Consider the following 19,456-nt stretch of genomic DNA (forward strand, 5'->3'; position numbering starts at 1 on the left):
CCATGTTAGTTTAACTCCTCCCCAACAGCACTAGCAAACACTCCCCCTAGGACATTGGTTCTGGTCCTGCCCAGGTACAGACCGTTTGGTTTGTACTGGTCCCATCTCCTCCAGAACCGGTTCCAATGTCCCAGGAATTTGAATCCCTCCCTTCTGCACCACTCCTCAAGCCATGTATTCATCTGAGCTATCCTGCGATTCCTACTCTGACTAGCACGTGGCACTGGTAGCAATTATGAGATTATTACTTGTTAGATCTCTTAATTTCCAATGAAATACGAACTCCGATTGTAGTTTTAATGTAACTTTATTCTGGCAGCAGCAACAAGCTCTTGGCTTTAAGCCAGGCCTTTGTCCTTCTGAGACCACATGGCCAAAATGGCTGTACCTGGTTCAATTTACAGAAAAGAACTCTCCTTCTTTGACCTTATTGGCTCATATAATAGTCTGTTAACCTTTAATTGGCTCGCTCCCCAAGGTCCTAAAATGTCAAGTTGATTGATGACTTAATGCAATGTGGTCTGTGTTTTTGCAAAAATGCAGCCAGGCTGCAGAGCTTGAATTCTCTATCAATCCCTCCTTTGATTCTTTCACAAACTGAATCATAAAACATCAGCTATCACTGGTTAAACATTCTACAAAATAATTTCATACGTGTTAATAGAGTTTCCTTCTAAAATTTATTGATGTGTTTCGCCACATGTCCGGACTAGTAGCTTCCACAAAAAATTTACACCAACCCGAATTCCATCGTGGCCACAATGGAAGTCTGGTTTTAGTAGGTTAATTAACCTTATTCCAATTTAATCCAAATCAATATCTTAATTCAACCAGTAAACAACCTTCCCTTAAGCATAACATACCCCTGTGCCACGTACAGACGGTCTGCTGGGACCTGCAAGGTGTCTCACCTGCGGGACAGCAGCTACAGCCGCCTGGTCGCAACAACATTTAATCAACATAAACAAACAATATAAAAGTAAAATAATTACAATGAATAGAATTAAACCTTCCACCAATGAAGTTCCTATTGAACCGAACTATTCAGTGGCTCCGCTCCACAAAGTGAATGATGGGGGTTGCTTAAGTTTTTCTACCTCCTTTTGGATATGCTCCGCTAAGTGGGTAATTTCTTCGGAGCTATCTGGGATATACGTGCAACACTCAGTTCCGAGTAGGGCGCAAGTACCTCCCTTTTCAGCCAGGATGTAATCAAGGGCCGGTCTATTCTGTAGGGCTACTGTGCGGATTGCTACCATTTCTGCATTGATTTTAACTAGGGCCTCTGAGGTATCATTGGCTACCTGTTCCACAATGGATGCCATGTTAATGGATTCCCTTGCCAGTCTGGCGGTCCCATACCTGGGGATCAGAATGGCAAAGAACCTCTCTGTTTCTGTGATAGCTCTCTTAGGACGGTGTAAATGTTCCGACAGTGACTTTATATGATACATATATGGCACAATGTAGGCTAAATAGCAGGATCCCGTCTAATTCTGGGGCAGCCAAGGGTAGGCCTTGTGGTCACACACCCAATAGGTGCCATTATAGGCAATGAATGTTAGCTGTTTCTTTGTCAGCAACACTCCGGGGCCTGTCGGGCTTTTCCATCTGTTTTATTCAGAATCCCTGTTACGTTAAGAACACATCGGCCCAGTTTGGACGGTTCCGTGGCTTGATTATATTATAATTCCGGGAGCAGTTACTATACCCCATATTTTGGCCTCCTTTGATGTTTCTAATCAGACAGACTGATTCCCCCGGTCTTCCTATTCCCGTTGTATTTGTGATAACAAAAAATGGGGGCCGTTTGGAATTATTGTTGCACGGTTGGTATCCCCCTTCAAAGGTAGTCAGATTGTAACCTGCTGACTTCCATTTACATGCCCAATTTTACATATCCTGAAACGCCTTGCCTGTTTTGTTTTGATTAATTATCCACTCAGCCATTTCCGAGATATTCAAGGGAACTGGCCTCAAGGGAATCCCTCCCTTTGAGTGAATAGGAATATGCGCACACACCCAACAACTAGAAATGTTACCTGGTTTGGCATAAATGTATGACATATATAAAAAGGTATTTACATGTAATTCCCTTGGTACTCTACTATTTCCCTTTGGTGCAGAGGGTCGGCCAGTAAGAAGTAGGCAAATGTCTAGAATACCTACAATCAGTAATACAGTAAATTTATACATTTTGGCAAAAAGTAATTGTCCTTATTAGATTTCAGCTTCAGTTACGGGTGCTTGTTTAACGTGTGAAGCGTGGATCCAGGCTTTCTTTCCTTGGACTTTAACAGCTGCCTGGGTGGTCAATAATACTTGATAAGGTCCCTCTCACTTGGCACCCAAAGGTTCTTTATGCAACTTTGTCACATACACCCAGACTCCCGGGATGATGTTGTGTCCTCCTTCGGGTGGATTACCCCAAGCTGCCGATACCTGTCGGGAAACAGAACTAATAGCATTGGTTAGGTTCTGACAGTATGATAACAAAGTGTCACTCATTAAGTGAACATCAGCTTTCCGTAAATCAATAGTTCCTGACAGCGACATGGGTCTTCCTGTTATGATTTCAAATGGGCTTAGACCTGTAGTTCTGTTCGGGGTTGCCCTAATGCTACATAGCACTATTGGTAGTGCCTGGGGCCAGGGTGTTCCTTCTTGGTGATATTTGGCAAGCTGTTGTTTCAGAGTTCGATTCATTCGCTCTACTTGTCCTGATGATTGTGGATGATAAGGACAGTGTAAATCCCACGTAATGTTCAGTAACCTACAGACTTCTTGGCAGACAGCACTTGTGAAGTGTGTTCCCTGATCTGAATCAATGCTACTCGGGACTCCCCATCGGGGAATGTAATCCTTACACAAGACCTTTGCAGTGTGATTGGCTGTGGCTCTTTTAGTTGGGACAGCTTCTACCCATCTAGAGAATCTGTCGACCATGACAAGAATGTTAGTGTATCCTTGGCATGAAGGAAGAGATATATAATCAACCTGCAGATGCTGGAATGGTCCGACAGGGGCAGGGGACCTCAGGTGGGACATTACCGTGATGGGTCCAGAATTATTTTTCTGGCAGATCACACAGCGGTCTGCTACCAACTGGGCGTGTTTTTTAAATCCCCGACCCCACCAGCTTTTCTGGAACCGTGCCATCATCTGTTGTGAGGCCAAGTGTCCCCACGAGTGGATCTGTTGGGCTAAAAAAGGCATAAGCGCTTGTGGCGCGACTGGCTTGTCGGTAACTCTTTGTCTCCAGACACCATCCTCACATAGCTTAATTCCTGCCTCAATCCATGTCCATTTTTCCTCTCGGGAGCACTCGCCTTGCATTGTTTGAAGGTCTCGTGTCAGAGTCCTGAGTGCTTTCGATCTGCACATCTGTGTTGGTTCTTCTGGGGGAACGCCCTGTGAGGCGTCATCTTTAGCTGCCTGGTCGGCTGGGGCATTTCCCTGTGCTTCTGTGGTATTTTCCTTGGTATGGGCCTTACACTTCAGGATGGACACTTCCTGAGGTAATTGTATGGCCTCTAGTAAGTCTCGGACTTCTTTTCCATTTTGGATAGGTGTACCAGCAGCAGTGAGGAATCCTCTTTTCCACCATAACAGACCAAAGTCGTGAGCGACTCCAAAAGCATAACACGAATCTGTGTAGACATTAGCTGTCTCTCCTTCTGCTATTCGACATGCTTCTGACAGGGCCCGTAACTCGGCCTGTTGTGCTGACGTTCCTGAGGGTAAACATCCTTTTGCCACTACCTCATATAAGGTTGTAACTGCCCATCCTGCTTTTCTGGTACCATTGTCAACAAAGGAGGAACCATCTGTAAACAGGATGAGGTCTGGGTTGTGCAGAGGCTCCTCTGCTGCTAAGGCTGCTTCTTTTGTTTCTTTGAAAATCTCCAAGCAGTCATGCTCTTCACATTCTCCCCCATCTTGCTCCCTCGATTCTGACATCGGGAGCATAGTTGCGGGATTAACCGGGCTGGCACGGACGATATGGAGATTAGGAGCTTCCAAAACTGTTGTCCAGCGGGTCCATCTAGCTGCCGTCACCTGAGACATTCTATTCATAGACAGCAAAGCGTATACGGTGTGGGGACACTTGACAATCAGCTTTTGGTCGAGGACTAGACCCGCAGTGATCATTACCGCTCGATATGTAGCTTCCATGGCCCTTAGGCAACTTCCCCATCCGAGGGCGACCGCATCCAGTTTTGCCGAATAATAGCCAATAGGTCTTTGCCGATCCCCATGTTCTTGTGTCAGTATAGCTGTCATATATCCTTCTTTCTCATGGAAAACAGCGTGAATGGCTTACCACTGTTGGGGATTCCCAGAGCCGGTGCCGAACACAAAGCCTTTTTCAAACTCAGGAAGGCCTCTTGCTGTTCCTTAGTGAGGGTGATGGCTTCTTTAGAGGCACGTTTCCCCTTTAAGACATCATTCAATGGCTGAGCAAGCTGTGTGAAGGAGTCAATCCAATTTCTGTTAAAGTTACACAATCCCAGTTCCTGAATAGTGATGGGTTTTTTAGCAGCCCGAATGGCTGCAGTTCTATCCTGGGTAAGTTCTCTCTTTCCTTGTGAAATCTTTTGTCCCAGGTATACAACCTCTTCTTGGGATATTTGTGCTTTGTCAATGCTGGCATTATGTCCTTTCAGCCAAAGGTGGTCCAGCAAAGCTCGTAAATCTTGCTCATGCTGTTCTTCCGTGTTTGAAGCTAGCAGGATATCGTCTACATATTGGATGACTGTGGATGACAGGGGAGGTAATTCTCTCAAATGGCTTTGTAAAGCCATGTGGAATACCGTAGGGCTGTTGTGGGATCCCTGCGGTAACCGGGTCCAAGTATACTGTTGTCCTTGGACCGTGAAAGCAAACTACTGTTGAACCTCCGGTGCCAGAGGCACCGACCAAAATCCGTTGGCCATATCTATAACCGAGAAATATTTATGTTCCAGTTTGAGGGCATTAAAAATGGTGGAGGGATCTGCGACCAAAGGAGCTTTTTGATCAATACACTGGTTAGCTTTCCTATAATCGACAGTCAAACGCCAAGTCTCATTAGATTTCTGTACCGGCCACACGGGGCTATTGGAGGAGCTATGCATTTTAATAAGCATCCCTTGTTTCTCCAATTGCTGAATAACCGGTAAGATTCCCGCGATGGCAGTTGGACTGATGGGATACTGTTTAGTGCATGGAGGCTTGGTCCCAGTAAATGATGCAGGCTCCATCTGGAGTAGGCCACAATCGTTCTTATCTTTAGCCCATATCGGGTATTCCTTCAATTCTTCTTTCTTCAAAGTTCTAATTGACCATGTCACCCGACCATCCTCGAAATGCAATGATGAATCTACTTGGATTAGAACGTCCATTCCCAAAAGGGAATGACTGGGCCTATCCAGACCGGCGTGGTTAGTTCATGTGGACCCAGCCCAATAAGTACCGGTGTTGTCCTTTTAATTTCCATTTTATGGCCCCCAACTCCATACCATCCAACGGCAAAAAGTTTCCATATTGTAGGGGTAAGCATGTTAATTCCGCCCCTGTGTCTAAAAGACAGTCCACATCCTTATCGCCCACCCTCACAGTTATATATAGCCCATCTCCCCTTTGTTGTATTAGTGCGAGGAGGGGGGCCAGGGTGGGCTCTGATCGTTTTTTGCTATCCCAAGTAACTCCTTCTGTTGTTGTGTTGTCAGTCGCTTAAATGCTTCTATGAGGTCATTATCTTGTGACAAGCCTGGCTTGTTGGCTGAATTGTATCCCTGGCTGCGTCCTCTTCCCCGGCCACGACCTTGCTGTTTTGCCCTGCACGTCTTGGCCCAGTGACCTTCTTTCCCACAATAATGACATTTTCTGGGTAATTTTCCTAATAACTGTTTATCAGAATCCTGGAATTTCCATCCCATAGCCTGTACAGCTCAGACTTTAGCTCCCATATCCCGATCTAATTGGTTACATCGATCCACCAATGCTGCAAAGGTAGTTCCTCCACCTTCCCAGTCCGATAACACTACCTTAAGCATTTTGGACAGTTCTAGCTTTAGACCTGCCACGAAAGCTGCTTTCAGGGATCCAACACTTGTTCATCTATTTCCTCATCCGTATTATTCATACCCGAATGTTCTCGCCATGTGCATCTAAACTGCTCGTCATACTCCAGGACCTCCTCTGTTCCTTTCTGTTGGCAGGCTGCAATTTTTCCTCAGTCTGTCTTAGCTGGACTGAAGGCTTGCAGCCAGTGTTTAATCGCCTCCCACCCTCCGTCTAATTCTTGCTCATCCTGCCCCAAAGCTTCTTCTACCTTGTCGTGCAATTTTCTTCCTTGTGTTTTTGGCACCATTATGGTCAAAATTTGCACTCCGTCCCAGGGATGAAGTTGATATATATTTCTTAAGCGGTCCAATTGGTCCCACGTTTTCACTCCCCCTTTCTTTGGATTGGGCAATTCCTTGGACCATTTATCAATTTTCTCTGGGTCTGCCGGATCATGAAAAAAGTATTCTGCATACACCCTTTTCCTCGTTTTTTTGGTTCCGCCCTCATCCGCAGTCTCTTCTGATTTGACTACAACTCGTCTTTTTTTAAATGGGGCAAAGCGCACCCCTAATTCTTCATCCTCCGACCCTGTATCGTCGCAGGATTCAGAATCCGTATCTATTCCTCGATCGTGTCTTCGGGTTTGAGCTTTTAATTTATCCAAACATGGGTACACTGGGAATTGACCGATGCATTTTCCTTTTCCTATTACTGTCTCTTGACCTAATGATTTTTTTCCATTCTTTAATTTCACCTTTAAGATCTTTAACTTCCGCTTCCGACTTTTCAAGTTCAAATCTTTTCTGTCGCAGCTGTGCACAAACAGCTTGCAATTGGTCCTTTGTACTGGTCACTTCTTGATCATGTTGGGGACGCATTATAATTTCATTCCGCTGTCGGATCTGTCCCATGACGGCTAGGGACCATCTAGTTCGCTTATTTTTCATACGGGTCGTTTTTCCCCAGACCCTTTTAATCTCGTCCAAGGACCATTGTCCTTTGGAGGTACCGTATTTTTGTTCGCTCTTAATACAAGTTGAATTGTTGCTCTATGTATTCTTTTGTTCAAGGATTTCATCTATCAAAACCTCAGGTGGTGCCCGCCCGCCTTTAACAGTTGTAGGCAATTCTTTGCTCTTCTCTCCGGCTGCCATAATACTGATTTCTTTACTGGGGTCCCGAGTCGTAGGCTTTCCAGCCGATCAGTGGGTCGGTGATTAATTAACTAACACACCGCCGAAGTTAGACGTCTATGAGATCTCGAGCCAACTGCCAATCGGAGGGTTCACAAACCAGAGGCTTTCGGAATTGCATAGAAGGAGAGGCGAATTTAGACTTTTGACCGAGGACTTTTATAAAGAGAAGTCCTTACCTTAGTATGTAGGTCCGATGTCCAAAATTCAGTTTCTTCCCTCAGTGATCCTGTTCGTGACGCCAAAATTGTTAGATCTCTTAATTTCCAATGAAATACGAACTCCGATTGTAGTTTTAATGTAACTTTATTCTGGCAGCAGCAACAAGCTCTTGGCTTTAAGCCAGGCTTTTGTCTTTCTGAGACCACATGGCCAAAATGGCTGTACTTATACCTGGTTCAATTTACAGAAAAGAACTCTCCTTCTTTGACCTTATTGGCTCATTTGATAGTCTGTTAACCTTTAATTGGCTCGCTACCCAAGGTCCTAAAATGTCAAGTTGATTGATGACTTAATGCAATGTGGTCTGTGTTTTTTCAAAACTGCAGCCAGGCTGCAGAGCTTGAATTCTCTATCACTACTTTTGAGGTCCTACTTTTTAATTTAGCTCCTAGCTCCCTAAATTCGTCTCGTAGGACCTCATCCCGTTTTTTACCTATATCGTTGGTACCTATATGCACCACCCTCCCTTTTCAGAATGTCCTGCACCTGCTCCAAGACATCCTTGATCCTTGCACCAGGAAGGCAACATACCATCCTGAAGTCTCGGTTGCGGCCGCAGAAACGCCTATCTATTCCCCTTACAATCGAATCCCCTAGCACTACAGTTCTCCCACTCTTTTTCCTGCCCTCCTGTGCAGCCAGTCAGTCAGTCTACACAGAAGTAAGTATATGGGGCTGAAGCAGGCCCACGAAATTGACCGTGTCAAACGGCATAACTATTGAACTAAGGAACACAGTTTCATAAGAAATACTGTAAAATCATGTGTACTCATTTTCCCTTTCTTGCTTCTTCGATCTTGGATTTATCAGTGAAACGCATGTAGCACTGCTGATGATATCCAATCAAATGTGGGATTGTTGCGAGTCTTTCTGGTGAAATAACCAGTTCCAGATCTAAACTTTTGATGGCACTCTCTGCAATTTTAGCTTCTCGAGTTCCAGTAAATTTCCACTGATGAACACACTGAGAAATTTTACCCAGCTAGAATCCGAAAAATAAATGATGTTGCCTTTGGCTCCTGCAACTACGTGCATGCAGCACGACATTGTTTCGGTGCATGCAGTCACTGACTCAAATCGATCTAGTACAGAGATCATGATTGGCTGATTTTGTGGTACTGACAAATACAGCAGTTGTGATTGGTCATTTAAGTAACTCACAATTACATCATCACTCTGGGTTGTGATGAGATTTCTGCCTATTTTCTAATGAAAATTTCTGCTAGATGCTCACTTTTTGAAGATTTTTGTGATAAGTGGTCCCTAAGCTAATATTGGTGTGAATATGAAGTACTTCCACAGAGGGGACTACGAAAAATATTTTTTTGAGACTCGGCACACGGTCTGTCTGCCTTTCCCAACCCGATTCCTGCACATCCTTACTCACACCAACATACCTTGTACATCCACACATCCCTCTCTATCTACATTATCACGTCCCCATCTGACTAACAACCCCTCACATTCACCCTCATCCTAATTCAATAATATCAACTAACAACACACAAGACTTGGCATTGGCACCCCCACTCCATCATAGGCACCATCTAAAGATGTAACTCATCCACTCCTTACACAAAGTCCGAACTCTCAGTCAACCTTCTCTTTCCCTGCTTGTAGGAAAAGAGAGCCCACATTAAGAGAGAGAGAACCAGACAGCAGAAGAGGATGCCTTTGAAGTGTCTGAAGTCACAGAGCATCTGGAGGTGGAAGATGGAGAGAACGGGATTTCTCAGCAACCTGGTGACAGAATTATATTTTATTCAGCCACATGACATACGGCAGTCACTCACTGGGACTGATGTCAGCAACCAGTGAATGTTCATCATGTGCATAATGGTATCTACCCATTCTTGATATGACATATCAAACTCATTACTCACCCACATGTCCATCAAGAACGAGGAAGAGCGTGACGACAAAGCACACATCAGGAGTGTGGTGGAATACTCTCCATTTGACTGGATGAGTGCAGCTCATTCAAGAAGCTCGATACCATCCAGGACATTTCTGGCGTGGTCCGGGCCGCCATCACACTCCATTTTGGGTGCCGGACTGCGGCCTCGGCTCCACGCCCAGTGGAGGCGCAGCAACACTACCCTTTAATCGGAGGGGAGGGGCATTGAACCGCGTTAGCACTATGCGGAGCAGCCGCTGTTCGTGCCCCAGTATCGCTCCGGAACCCGTCCCTACAGGAAATAAAGCGTGTGAGATTGCACTCCACTTCCTGTGAGGGCCTGTAACCGCAATTTCGCGAAAGGGTGCAGGAAGTCCCGCCCTGAGTCGGTTGCTGCCCCCAATCGGGGCGCTAGGGAATTTCTCCCCCTAGATGTTTTAAACATGTTATTTCAATTTTAGCAGCTTATTTGTTATATGTAACAAATATGAAGTGAACACAGCAGCAACAGTGACTTTCAGAAATTATCTCATCTTAAAATCTTTTGTGCCTCAAATGGGGAACGCAACAAAATGATTGTTTCTGACAAGCTTCAGTCGTGACTTGGTTGGATGCTAATAACTTCCAATCCCATGAAAAAAGCTTTTTTTAGTGAAACACCAAGGGTGGGATTTTTCGGTGGTGGGTCGGGTGTGAAGTTTTTTTGACAGTGGGTCAACCAGCCACCACGTGCCTTTCCCAGATGCCTGCACTGAACAGACCCGACACGCAGCGGCGGGAGAGGCAATTCAGGTCATTATGACCTTGTTAACAGTCCATTAATTATTATTTTGAGCTTACCGTTACATTTTACGAGGTCGGGGAAATCGCGGCCTAAGAAACTGACAATTGGCATATATGTGATTATTATCAATTTCATTCCTATGTACCTTTGTATGATTCCGAACAAATGCATATTATGAAAGGGCTGTAAATTTAATATTAATGAAATATAATCAATTCTGATCCAAAAATGGTAATGTAATTGATGTCAACATTCAGGTATGTTACATAGGTACATAGACTAAAATTAGTGAATGGATTGTTTCTGAGATCTAAAAATCTGATAGCTGATCCAGTTCCTTGCTTTCTTCGACCTTACAAAGGCCTTTGACACTGTCAACCGCGAGGGACTATGGAGCGTCCTGCTCCGTTTCGGATGCCCCCAAAAGTTTGTCACCATCCTCCACCTGCTCCACGACGACATGCAGGCCGTGATCCTTAGCAACGGATCCATCACAGACCCAATCCACGTCCGCACCGGGGTCAAACAGGGTTGCGTCATCGCTCCAACCCTCTTCTCAATCGTTCTTGCCGCCATGCTCCACCTCACAGTCAACAAGCTCGTCTGCGCACATACAGAGGCTGAACTCCAGGACATAGTTGACGTATTTACTGAGGCGTACGAAAGCACAGGCCTTACGCTAAACATCCATAAGACAAAGGTCCTCCACCAACCTGTCCTTACTGCACAGTACTGTCCCCCAGTCATCAAGATCCTGGGCGCAGCCCTGGACAACGTGGACCACTTCCCATATCTCGGGAGCCTCCTATCAACAAGAGCAGGCATCGACGACGAGATCCAGCACCGCCTCCAGTGCGCCAGTGCAGCCTACGGCCACCTGAGGAAAAGAGTGTTTGAAGACCAAGCCCTCAAAACTGCTACCAAGCTCATGGTCTACAGGGCTGTAGTAATACCTGCCCTCCTGTATGGCTCAGAGACATGGACCATGTACAGTAGACACCTCAAGTTGCTGGAGAAATATCACCAGCGATGTCTCCGCAAGATCCTACAATCCTGGGAGGACAGGCGCACCAACATCAGCGTCCTCATTCAGGCTAACATCCCCAGCATTGAAACACTGGCCACTCGATCAGTTCCGCTGGGCAGGCCACATAGTTCACATGCCAGCCACGAGACTCCCAAAGCAAGTGCTCTACTCGGAGCTCCTCCACGGCAAACGAGCCAAAGGTGGGCAGTGGAAACGCTACGAGGACACCCTCAAAGCCTTCCTGATAAAGTGCGACATCCCCACTGACACCTGGGAATCCCTGGCCCAAGACTGCCCTAAGTGGATGAAGTGCATCCGAGAGGGCGCTGAGCACCTTGAGTCTCAACGCCGAGAGCATGCAGAAATCAAGCGCAGGCAGCAGAAAGAGCATACGGCAAACCTGTCCCACCCAGCCTTTCCCTCAACGACTATCTGTCCCACCTGTGACAGAGTCTGTGGCTCTCGTATTGGACTGTTCAGCCACCTAAGGACTCATTCTAAGAGTGGAAGCAAGTCTTCCTCGATTCCGAGGGACTGCCTATGATGATGATGAGTGTGATCACTTTCACTAACTATATTGTTCATTATATGATCTGATTTTACTCTTCAGCCAGATACAATTCCTGTGGAACTCCAAAGCTTTAATCCAAAAACTACAGTTTTGAGAGTAAATAATCTCAATAAATCACAGAATCATAGAAATTTACAGCACGGAAGGAGGCCATTTCTGCTCATCGTGTGCACGCCGGCCAACAGAGCTATCCAGCCTAATCCCACTTTCTAGCTCTTGGTCTGTAGCCCTGTAGGTTACGGCACTTTAAGTGCACATCCAAGTACATTTTAAATGTGGTGAGGGTTTCTGCCTCTACCACCCTTTCAGGCAGTGAGTTCCAGACCCCCATCACCCTCTGGGTGAAGAAATTTCCCCTCACTATCCCCTCTAAACCTCCTACCAATTACTTTAAATCTATGCCCCCTAGTGCTAAGTGAAATATGTCCTTCCTATCCACTCTATCTGGACGCCTCATAATTTTATACAGCTCAATAAGGTCTCCCCTCAGCCTCCTCTGTCCCAAAGAAAAAAAACCAGCCTATCCAATCTTTCCTCATAGCTAAAATTCTCCAGTCCAGGCAACATCTCGTAAATCTCCTCTGTACCCTCTCTAGTGCAATCACATCTTTCCAGAACTACGCACAGTACTCTAGCTATGGGCTAACTAGTGTTTTATACAGTTCGAACATAACCTCCCTGCTCTTGTATTCTATGCCTTGGCTAATAAAGGCAGGTATTACGTATGCATTCTTAACCACCTTATCTACCTGAACTGCTACCTCAGAGATCTGTGGACATGCACTCCAAGATCCCTTTGTTCCTCTACACTTCTCAGTGTCCTACCATTTAATGTGTATTCCCTTGTCTTGTTAGACCTCCCCAAATGCACTTCTCTGGATTGAATTCCATTTGCCACTGTTCTGTCCACCTGACCAGTCCATTGATATCTTCCTGTAGTTTACAGCTTTCTTCATTATCAACCACACAGTTGATTTTAGTGTCATCTGCTAACTTCTTAATCATAACCCCCTACATTCAAGTCGAAATCATTGATAGATACCACACAAATTTCACTTACTGAAACACACATCTGCTGACTGTTTGGTCTTGAAGTTGAAAATTGTTGCTTCTGCAGTAACTTTCTGTGTCATTGACAGGTGAACACCAGATGGAATTACTGGATTACGTAGCAGCCAAATTCCATGAAGAAGGTGGAATTTTCAAACTCTTGGTACAAGCAGCACTCAAAAATTTAACAGCAAAATACTGCGGTTGTTGGAAATCTGAAATAGAAACAGAAAATGCTGGAAATACTCAACAGGTCAGGCAGCATCTGTAGAGAGAGAAATAGAGTTAACGTTTCAGGTCAATCACCTTTCATCAGAACTGCACGTCAACTCAGTTTCTCTCTCCACAGATGCTGCCTGACCTGCTGACTATTACCAGTATTTTGTGTTTTTATGATTGAATTGTAAATTGTTAGGAGATAGGTTCTGAATTGGTAATTGTCCAGAATCGCCTTGTCCATAATCCCACCATGGCAGCTGGGGAATTTAAATTCAATTGAATAAATCTTGAATGAGAAGTTAGTACCAGTAATGACGACCATAAAATGGTCGTAAAAACCCATTTGATTCACTAATGCCCTATAAGAAGGGAAATCTGTTGCCCATACGCAATCTGGCCTATATGTGACTCTAGACCTACAGCAATGTGGTTGACACTTAACTGCCCTCTGTGGTTCAAGAAGGCGGCTCACCACCACCTTCTCAAGGACAATTAGGGATGGACAATAACTGGCAGTCTTGCCAGCGATGCCCACATTCCATGAACGAATAAAAAAATATTCGAGTGTCCATGTGCATGTTGTATATTTGGGAAATGTTATGGGGGTGTGCATCTAATCTGCTTGTTGATTGGGGTGATAGACCTTGGGGAGAGGCCATTACTTTGCTGTTTATTGCAGAGGGACCATTACCTTCTTTATTGAGGAAGGTCCCCATTATCTGGTTGTTTATTGGGAAGGGGCCCATTATCTGGTTGTTTATTGGAGCGGGCCCATCATCTGGTTGTTTATTGGGAAGGGGCCCATTATCTGGTTGTTTATTGGAGCGGGCCCATTATCTTGTTGTTTATTGGGGAGGGCCCATTATCTGGTTGTTTATTGGGGCGGGGCCCATTATCTGGTTGTTTATTGAGGAGGGGCCCATTATCTGGTTGTTTATTGGGGAGGGCCCATTATCTCCTTGTTTATTGGGGAGGGGCCCATTATCTGGTTGTTTATTGGGGAGGGGCCCATTATCTGGTTGTTTATTGGGGAGGGGCCCATTACCTGGTTGTTTATTGGGGAGGGGCCCATTACCTGGTTGTTTATTGGGGAGGGGCCCATTACCTGGTTGTTTATTGGGGAGGGGCCCATTACCTGGTTGTTTATTGGGGAGGGGCCCATTACCTGGTTGTTTATTGGGGAGGGGCCCATTATCTGGTTGTTTATTGGGGAGGGGCCCATTACCTGGTTGTTTATTGGGGAGGGGCCCATTACCTGGTTGTTTATTGGGGCGGGGCCCATTATCTGGTTGTTTATTGGAGCGGGCCCATTATCTGGTTGTTTATTGGGGAGGGGCCCATTATCTTTTTGTTTTGGGGGGAGGGGCCCATTATCTGGTTGTTTATTGGGGAGGTGTCCATTATCTGATTGTTTATTGTGGAGGGGCCCATTATCTGATTGTTTATTGGTGTGGGGCCCATTATCGTGTTGTTTTGGTGGGGTGGGGCCCATTATCGGATTGTTTATTGGGGGGGCATTATCTGATTGTTTATTGGGGAGGGGCCCATTATCTTGCTGTTTATTGGGGAGGGGCCCATTATATGGTTGTTTATTGGGGAGGGGTCCATTATCTTGTTGTTTATGGGGGAGGGGCCCATTATCTGGTTGTTTATTGTGTAGGGCCCATTATCTTGTTGTTTATTGGGGAGGGGCCCATTATCTGATTGTTTATTGGGGCGGGGCCCATTATCTTGTTGTTTATTGGGGAGGGGCCCCTTATCTGGTTGTTTATTGGGGAGGAGCCCATTATCATGTTGTTTATTGGGGAGGGGCCCATTATCTGATTGTTTATTGTGGAGGGGCCCATTATCTGGTTGTTTATTGGGGTGGGGCCCATTATCTTGTTGTTTATTGGGGAGGGGCCCATTATCTGATTGTTTATTGGGGAGGGGCCCATTATCTGATTGTTTATTGTGGAGGGGCCCATTTTCTTGTTGTTTATTGGGGATGGGCCCATTATCTGATTGTTTATTGAGGAGGGGCCGTTATCGTGTTGTTTATTGGGGAGGGGCCCATTACCTGGTTGTTTATTGGGGAGGGGCCCATTATCTGTTTGTCTATTGGGGCGGGGCCCATTATCTGGTTGTTTATTGGGGCGGAGACCATTATCTTTTTGTTTATTGGGGTGGGGACCATTATCTGATTGTTTATTGGGGATGGGCCCATTATCTGGTTGTTTATTGGGGAGGGGCCCATTATCTGGTTGTTTATTGGGGAGGGGCCCATTATCCGGTTGTTAATTAAGGAGGGGACAATTATCTGGTTATTTATTGCAGAGGGACTATTACTTTGTTTATTGAAGAAGGGCTCCATTATCTGGTTGTTTATTGGGAAGGGAACCATTATCTGGTTATTTATTGGGGAGGGGCCCATTATCTGGTTGTTTATTTGGGTGGGGTCCATTATCTGGTTGTTTATTGGGGAGGGGCCCATTATCTGGTTGTTTATTCGGGAGGGGCCCATTATCTGATTGTTTATTGGGGAGGGGCCCATAATCTGGTTGTTTATTGGGGAGGGGCCCATTATCTTGTTGTTTATTGGGGAGCAGCCCATTATCTTGTTGTTTATTGGGATGGGGCCCATTATCTGATTGTTTAATGGGGAGGGCCCCATTTTCTGGTTGTTTATTGAGAAGGGAACAATTATCTGGTTGTTTATTGAGGAAGGGCCCCATTATCTGGTTGTTTATTGGGAAGGGAACCATTATCTGATTGTTTATTGGGGAGGGGTCTGTAATCTGGTTGTTTATTGGGGTGGTGCCCATTATCTGATTGTTTATTGTGCAGGGGCCCATTATTTGTTTGTTTATTGGGGAGGGGCCCATTATCTGATTGTTTATTGTGGAGGGGCCCATTGTTTGGTTGTTTATTGGGGAGGGGCCCATTATCTTGTTGTTTATTGGTTAGGGGCCCATTATCTGGTTGTTTATTGGGGAGTGGCCCATCATCTGGTTGTTTATTGGGGAGGGGCCCATTATCTTGTTGTTTATTAGGGAGGTGCCCATTATCTGATTGTTTATTTGGGAGGGGCCCATTATCTTGTTGTTTATTGGTTAGGGGCCCATTATCTGGTTGTTTATTGGGGAGTGGCCCATCATCTGGTTGTTTATTGGGGAGGGGCCCATTATCTTGTTGTTTATTTGGGAGGGGCCCATTATCTGGTTGTTTATTGGGGCGGGGCCCATTATCTGGTTGTTTATTGGGGAGGGGCCCATTACCTGGTTGTTTATTGGGGAGGGGCCCATTATCTGGTTGCTTATTGGTGCGGGGCCCATTATCTGGTTGTTTATTTGGGATGGGCCCATTATCTGGTTGTTTATTGGGGAGGGGCCCATTATCTGGTTGTTTATTGGGGAAGGGCCCATTATCTGGTTGTTTATTGGGGCGGGGCCCATTATCTGGTTGTTTATTGGGACTGGGCCCATTATCTGGTTGTTTATTGGGGAGGGGCCCATTATCTGGTTGTTTATTGGGGAGGGGCCCATTATCTGGTTGTTTATTGGGGAGGGGCCCATTATCTGGTTGTTTATTGGGGCGTGGCCCATTATCTGGTTGTTTATTGGGGAGGGGCCCATTATCTGGTTGTTTATTGGGGAGGGGCCCATTATCTGGTTGTTTATTGGGGAGGGGCCCATTATCTGGTTGTTTATTGGGGCGGGGCCCATTATCTGGTTGTTTATTGGGGAGGGGCCCATTATATGGTTGTTTATTGGGGAGGGGCCCATTATCTGGTTGTTTATTTGGGATGGGCCCATTTTCTGGTTGTTTATTGGGGAGGGGCCCATTATCTGGTTGTTTATTGGGGAAGGGCCCATTATCTGGTTGTTTATTGGGGCGGGGCCCATTATCTGGTTGTTTATTGGGGCGGGGCCCATTATCTGGTTGTTTATTGGGGAGGGGCCCATTATCTGGTTGTTTATTTGGGATGGGCCCATTTTCTGGTTGTTTATTGGGGAGAGGCCCATTATCTGGTTGTTTATTGGGGAGGGGCCCATTATCTGGTTGTTTATTGGGGAGGGGCCCATTATCTGGTTGTTTATTGGGGCGGGGCCCATTATCTGGTTGTTTATTGGGGTGGGGCCCATTATCTGGTTGTTTATTCTCCTTCTGCGCCTCCTCCTCCTCAGGTGGTACTGCTGGCTCGACCTCCAGCAGCCGTACCCACATGATGGCCAGGTTGTGCAGCATGCAGCAGACCACGACGATTATGGAAACCTGTTGAGGAGAGTACTGCAAGGTGCCACCAGAGCAATCCAAGCACCGGAACGTCTGTTTAAGGATGCCTATGCACTGCTTGATGATGTAACTGAATGCGTCATTGTATGCATGCTCTGGCGCTGTCCTGGGGTTCTGCAGAGAAGTGAGCAGCCAAGTGGACAGGGGATATCCCAAGCAACCAACTGCAATCCTGATTCAGGCCGGTGAAGACGGCGGCACTCTGGTCTGGCACAGAGTGAACGAATCATGGCTACTGACTCCGTTGCCCGCTGCCTGTCTGCACGGTGCTGACGGCGATGCCTTCTCCTGCGTGCCACTCTGCTTCTGAGCAGGTGGATCGGGTGTCACCCTCCCAACACTCCACCCATCCTCAGGATGAACTCTGCCAAGCAGGTCTCTGCAGCCCACAGGACTCAACTAAAGAGTCAGACCTGAAAGTTGTACAAAAGTACAGGGGTATGAGCAAACCTCTGAGCAGCACATAAGAATATAAGATATAGGAGCAGGAGTACGCCATTTGGCCCCTTGAGCCTTCTCCACCAGTCAATAAGATCATGGCTGATCTGATCATGGACCCAGCTCCACTTCCCTGCCCGCTCCCCATAACCCTTTACTCCCTTATCTGTCTCGAAAATCTGTCCATCTTTGCCTTAAATATATTCAATGACCCAGCCTCCACAACTCTCTGGGGTAAAGAATTCCACAGATTTACAACCCTCTGAGAAAAAATTTCTTCTCATCTCATTTTTAAATGGGCGGCCCAATATTCTAAGACTATGTCCCCTAGTTTTAGTTTGCTCTATGAGTGGAAATATCCTCTCTGCATCCACCTTGTCAAGCCCCTCATTATCTTATATGTTTTAATAAGATCACCTCTCATTCTTCTACGCTTCAATGTGTATTGGCCCAGCCTACTCAACCTATCCTCAACCCCCTCATCTCCGGGAATCAACCTAGTGAACCTTCTCTCTACAGCCTCCAATGCAAGTATATCCTTAATTAAAAACGGAGACCAAAACTGTACGCAGTATTCCAGGTGTGGCCTCACCAATACCCTGTACAGTTGTAGCCGGACTTCTCTGCTTTTATATGCTATCCCCCTTGCAATAAAGGCCAACATTCCATTTGCCTTCCTGATCACTTGCTGTACTAACTTTTTGTGTTTCATGCACAAGGACCCCCAGGTCCCTCTGTACTGCAGCACTTTGCAAATTTTCACCATTTAAATTATAATTTGCTTTTCTATTATTTCTGTCAAAGTGGATAATCTCACACTTTCCCACATTATACTCCATCTGCCAAATTTTTGCCCATTCACTGAGCCTGTCTATATCCCTTTACAGATTTTTTGTGTCCTCCTCACAATTTGCTTTCCCACCCATCTTTGTATCATCAGCAAACTTGGCTACATTACACTCAGTCCCTTCATCCAAGTCATTAATGTAGATTGTAAATAGTTGAGGACCCATAACCAATCCCTGCGACACCAATGACCCATTTATCCTGACTCTCTCTTGTCTGTTAGTTAACTAATCCTCTATCCATGGTAATGTATTACCCCAACCCTGTGAGCTTTTATCTTGTGCATTAACCTTTTATGTGGCATCTTATCGAATGCCTTCTGGAAATCCAAATACACCACATCCACTGGTTCCCCCTTATCCACCCTGCTCGTTACATCCCAGCAAATTTGTCAAACATGATTTCCCTTTCATAAAACCATGCTGACTCTGCTTGATTGAATCATGCTTTTCCAAATGTCCTGCTACTGTTTCCTTAATAATGGACTCCAGCATAAGAGGTTACATTTGCAGTTTTCCAATCTGCTGGGACTGCCCCAGAATCCAGGGAATTTTGGTAGATTACAACCAATGCATCCACTATCTCTGCAGCCACTTCTTTTAAGACCCTAGGATATAAGGTGTCAGGTCCGGGGACTTGTCTGCCTTTAATCCCATTATTTTACCTAGTACTACTTCATTAGTGATAATGATTGTATTAAGTTCCTCCCTACCCATAGCCCCTTGATTATCCACTATTGGGATGTTCTTAGTGTCTTCTACCTTGAAGACCGATACAAAATATTTGTTCAACATCTCCGCCATTTCCCTGTTCTGCATTATTAATTCCCCAGTCTCATCCTCCAGGGGACCAACATTTACTTTAGCCTCTCTTTTCCTCTTTG

The 19,456-nt window shown here is 45.7% G+C and overlaps 1 protein-coding gene across 3 annotated transcripts in view; it reads left to right on the forward strand.

Moving 5' to 3' along the window:
- dmc1 (DNA meiotic recombinase 1) overlaps window positions 1-19,456 on the forward strand; it is a 402,159-nt gene that overhangs the window by 366,303 nt on the left and 16,400 nt on the right. For all 3 annotated transcript variants that reach the window (XM_070861548.1, XM_070861547.1, XM_070861549.1), the window contains one exon: window positions 12,885-12,958. In XM_070861548.1, coding sequence (XP_070717649.1) covers window positions 12,885-12,958 — 74 coding nt within the window. The remainder of the gene's footprint in view (window positions 1-12,884; window positions 12,959-19,456) is intronic.

Source organism: Pristiophorus japonicus, chromosome 19 (assembly GCF_044704955.1).
Source record: "Pristiophorus japonicus isolate sPriJap1 chromosome 19, sPriJap1.hap1, whole genome shotgun sequence".
In the NCBI taxonomy this organism is placed as follows: domain Eukaryota; kingdom Metazoa; phylum Chordata; class Chondrichthyes; family Pristiophoridae; genus Pristiophorus; species Pristiophorus japonicus.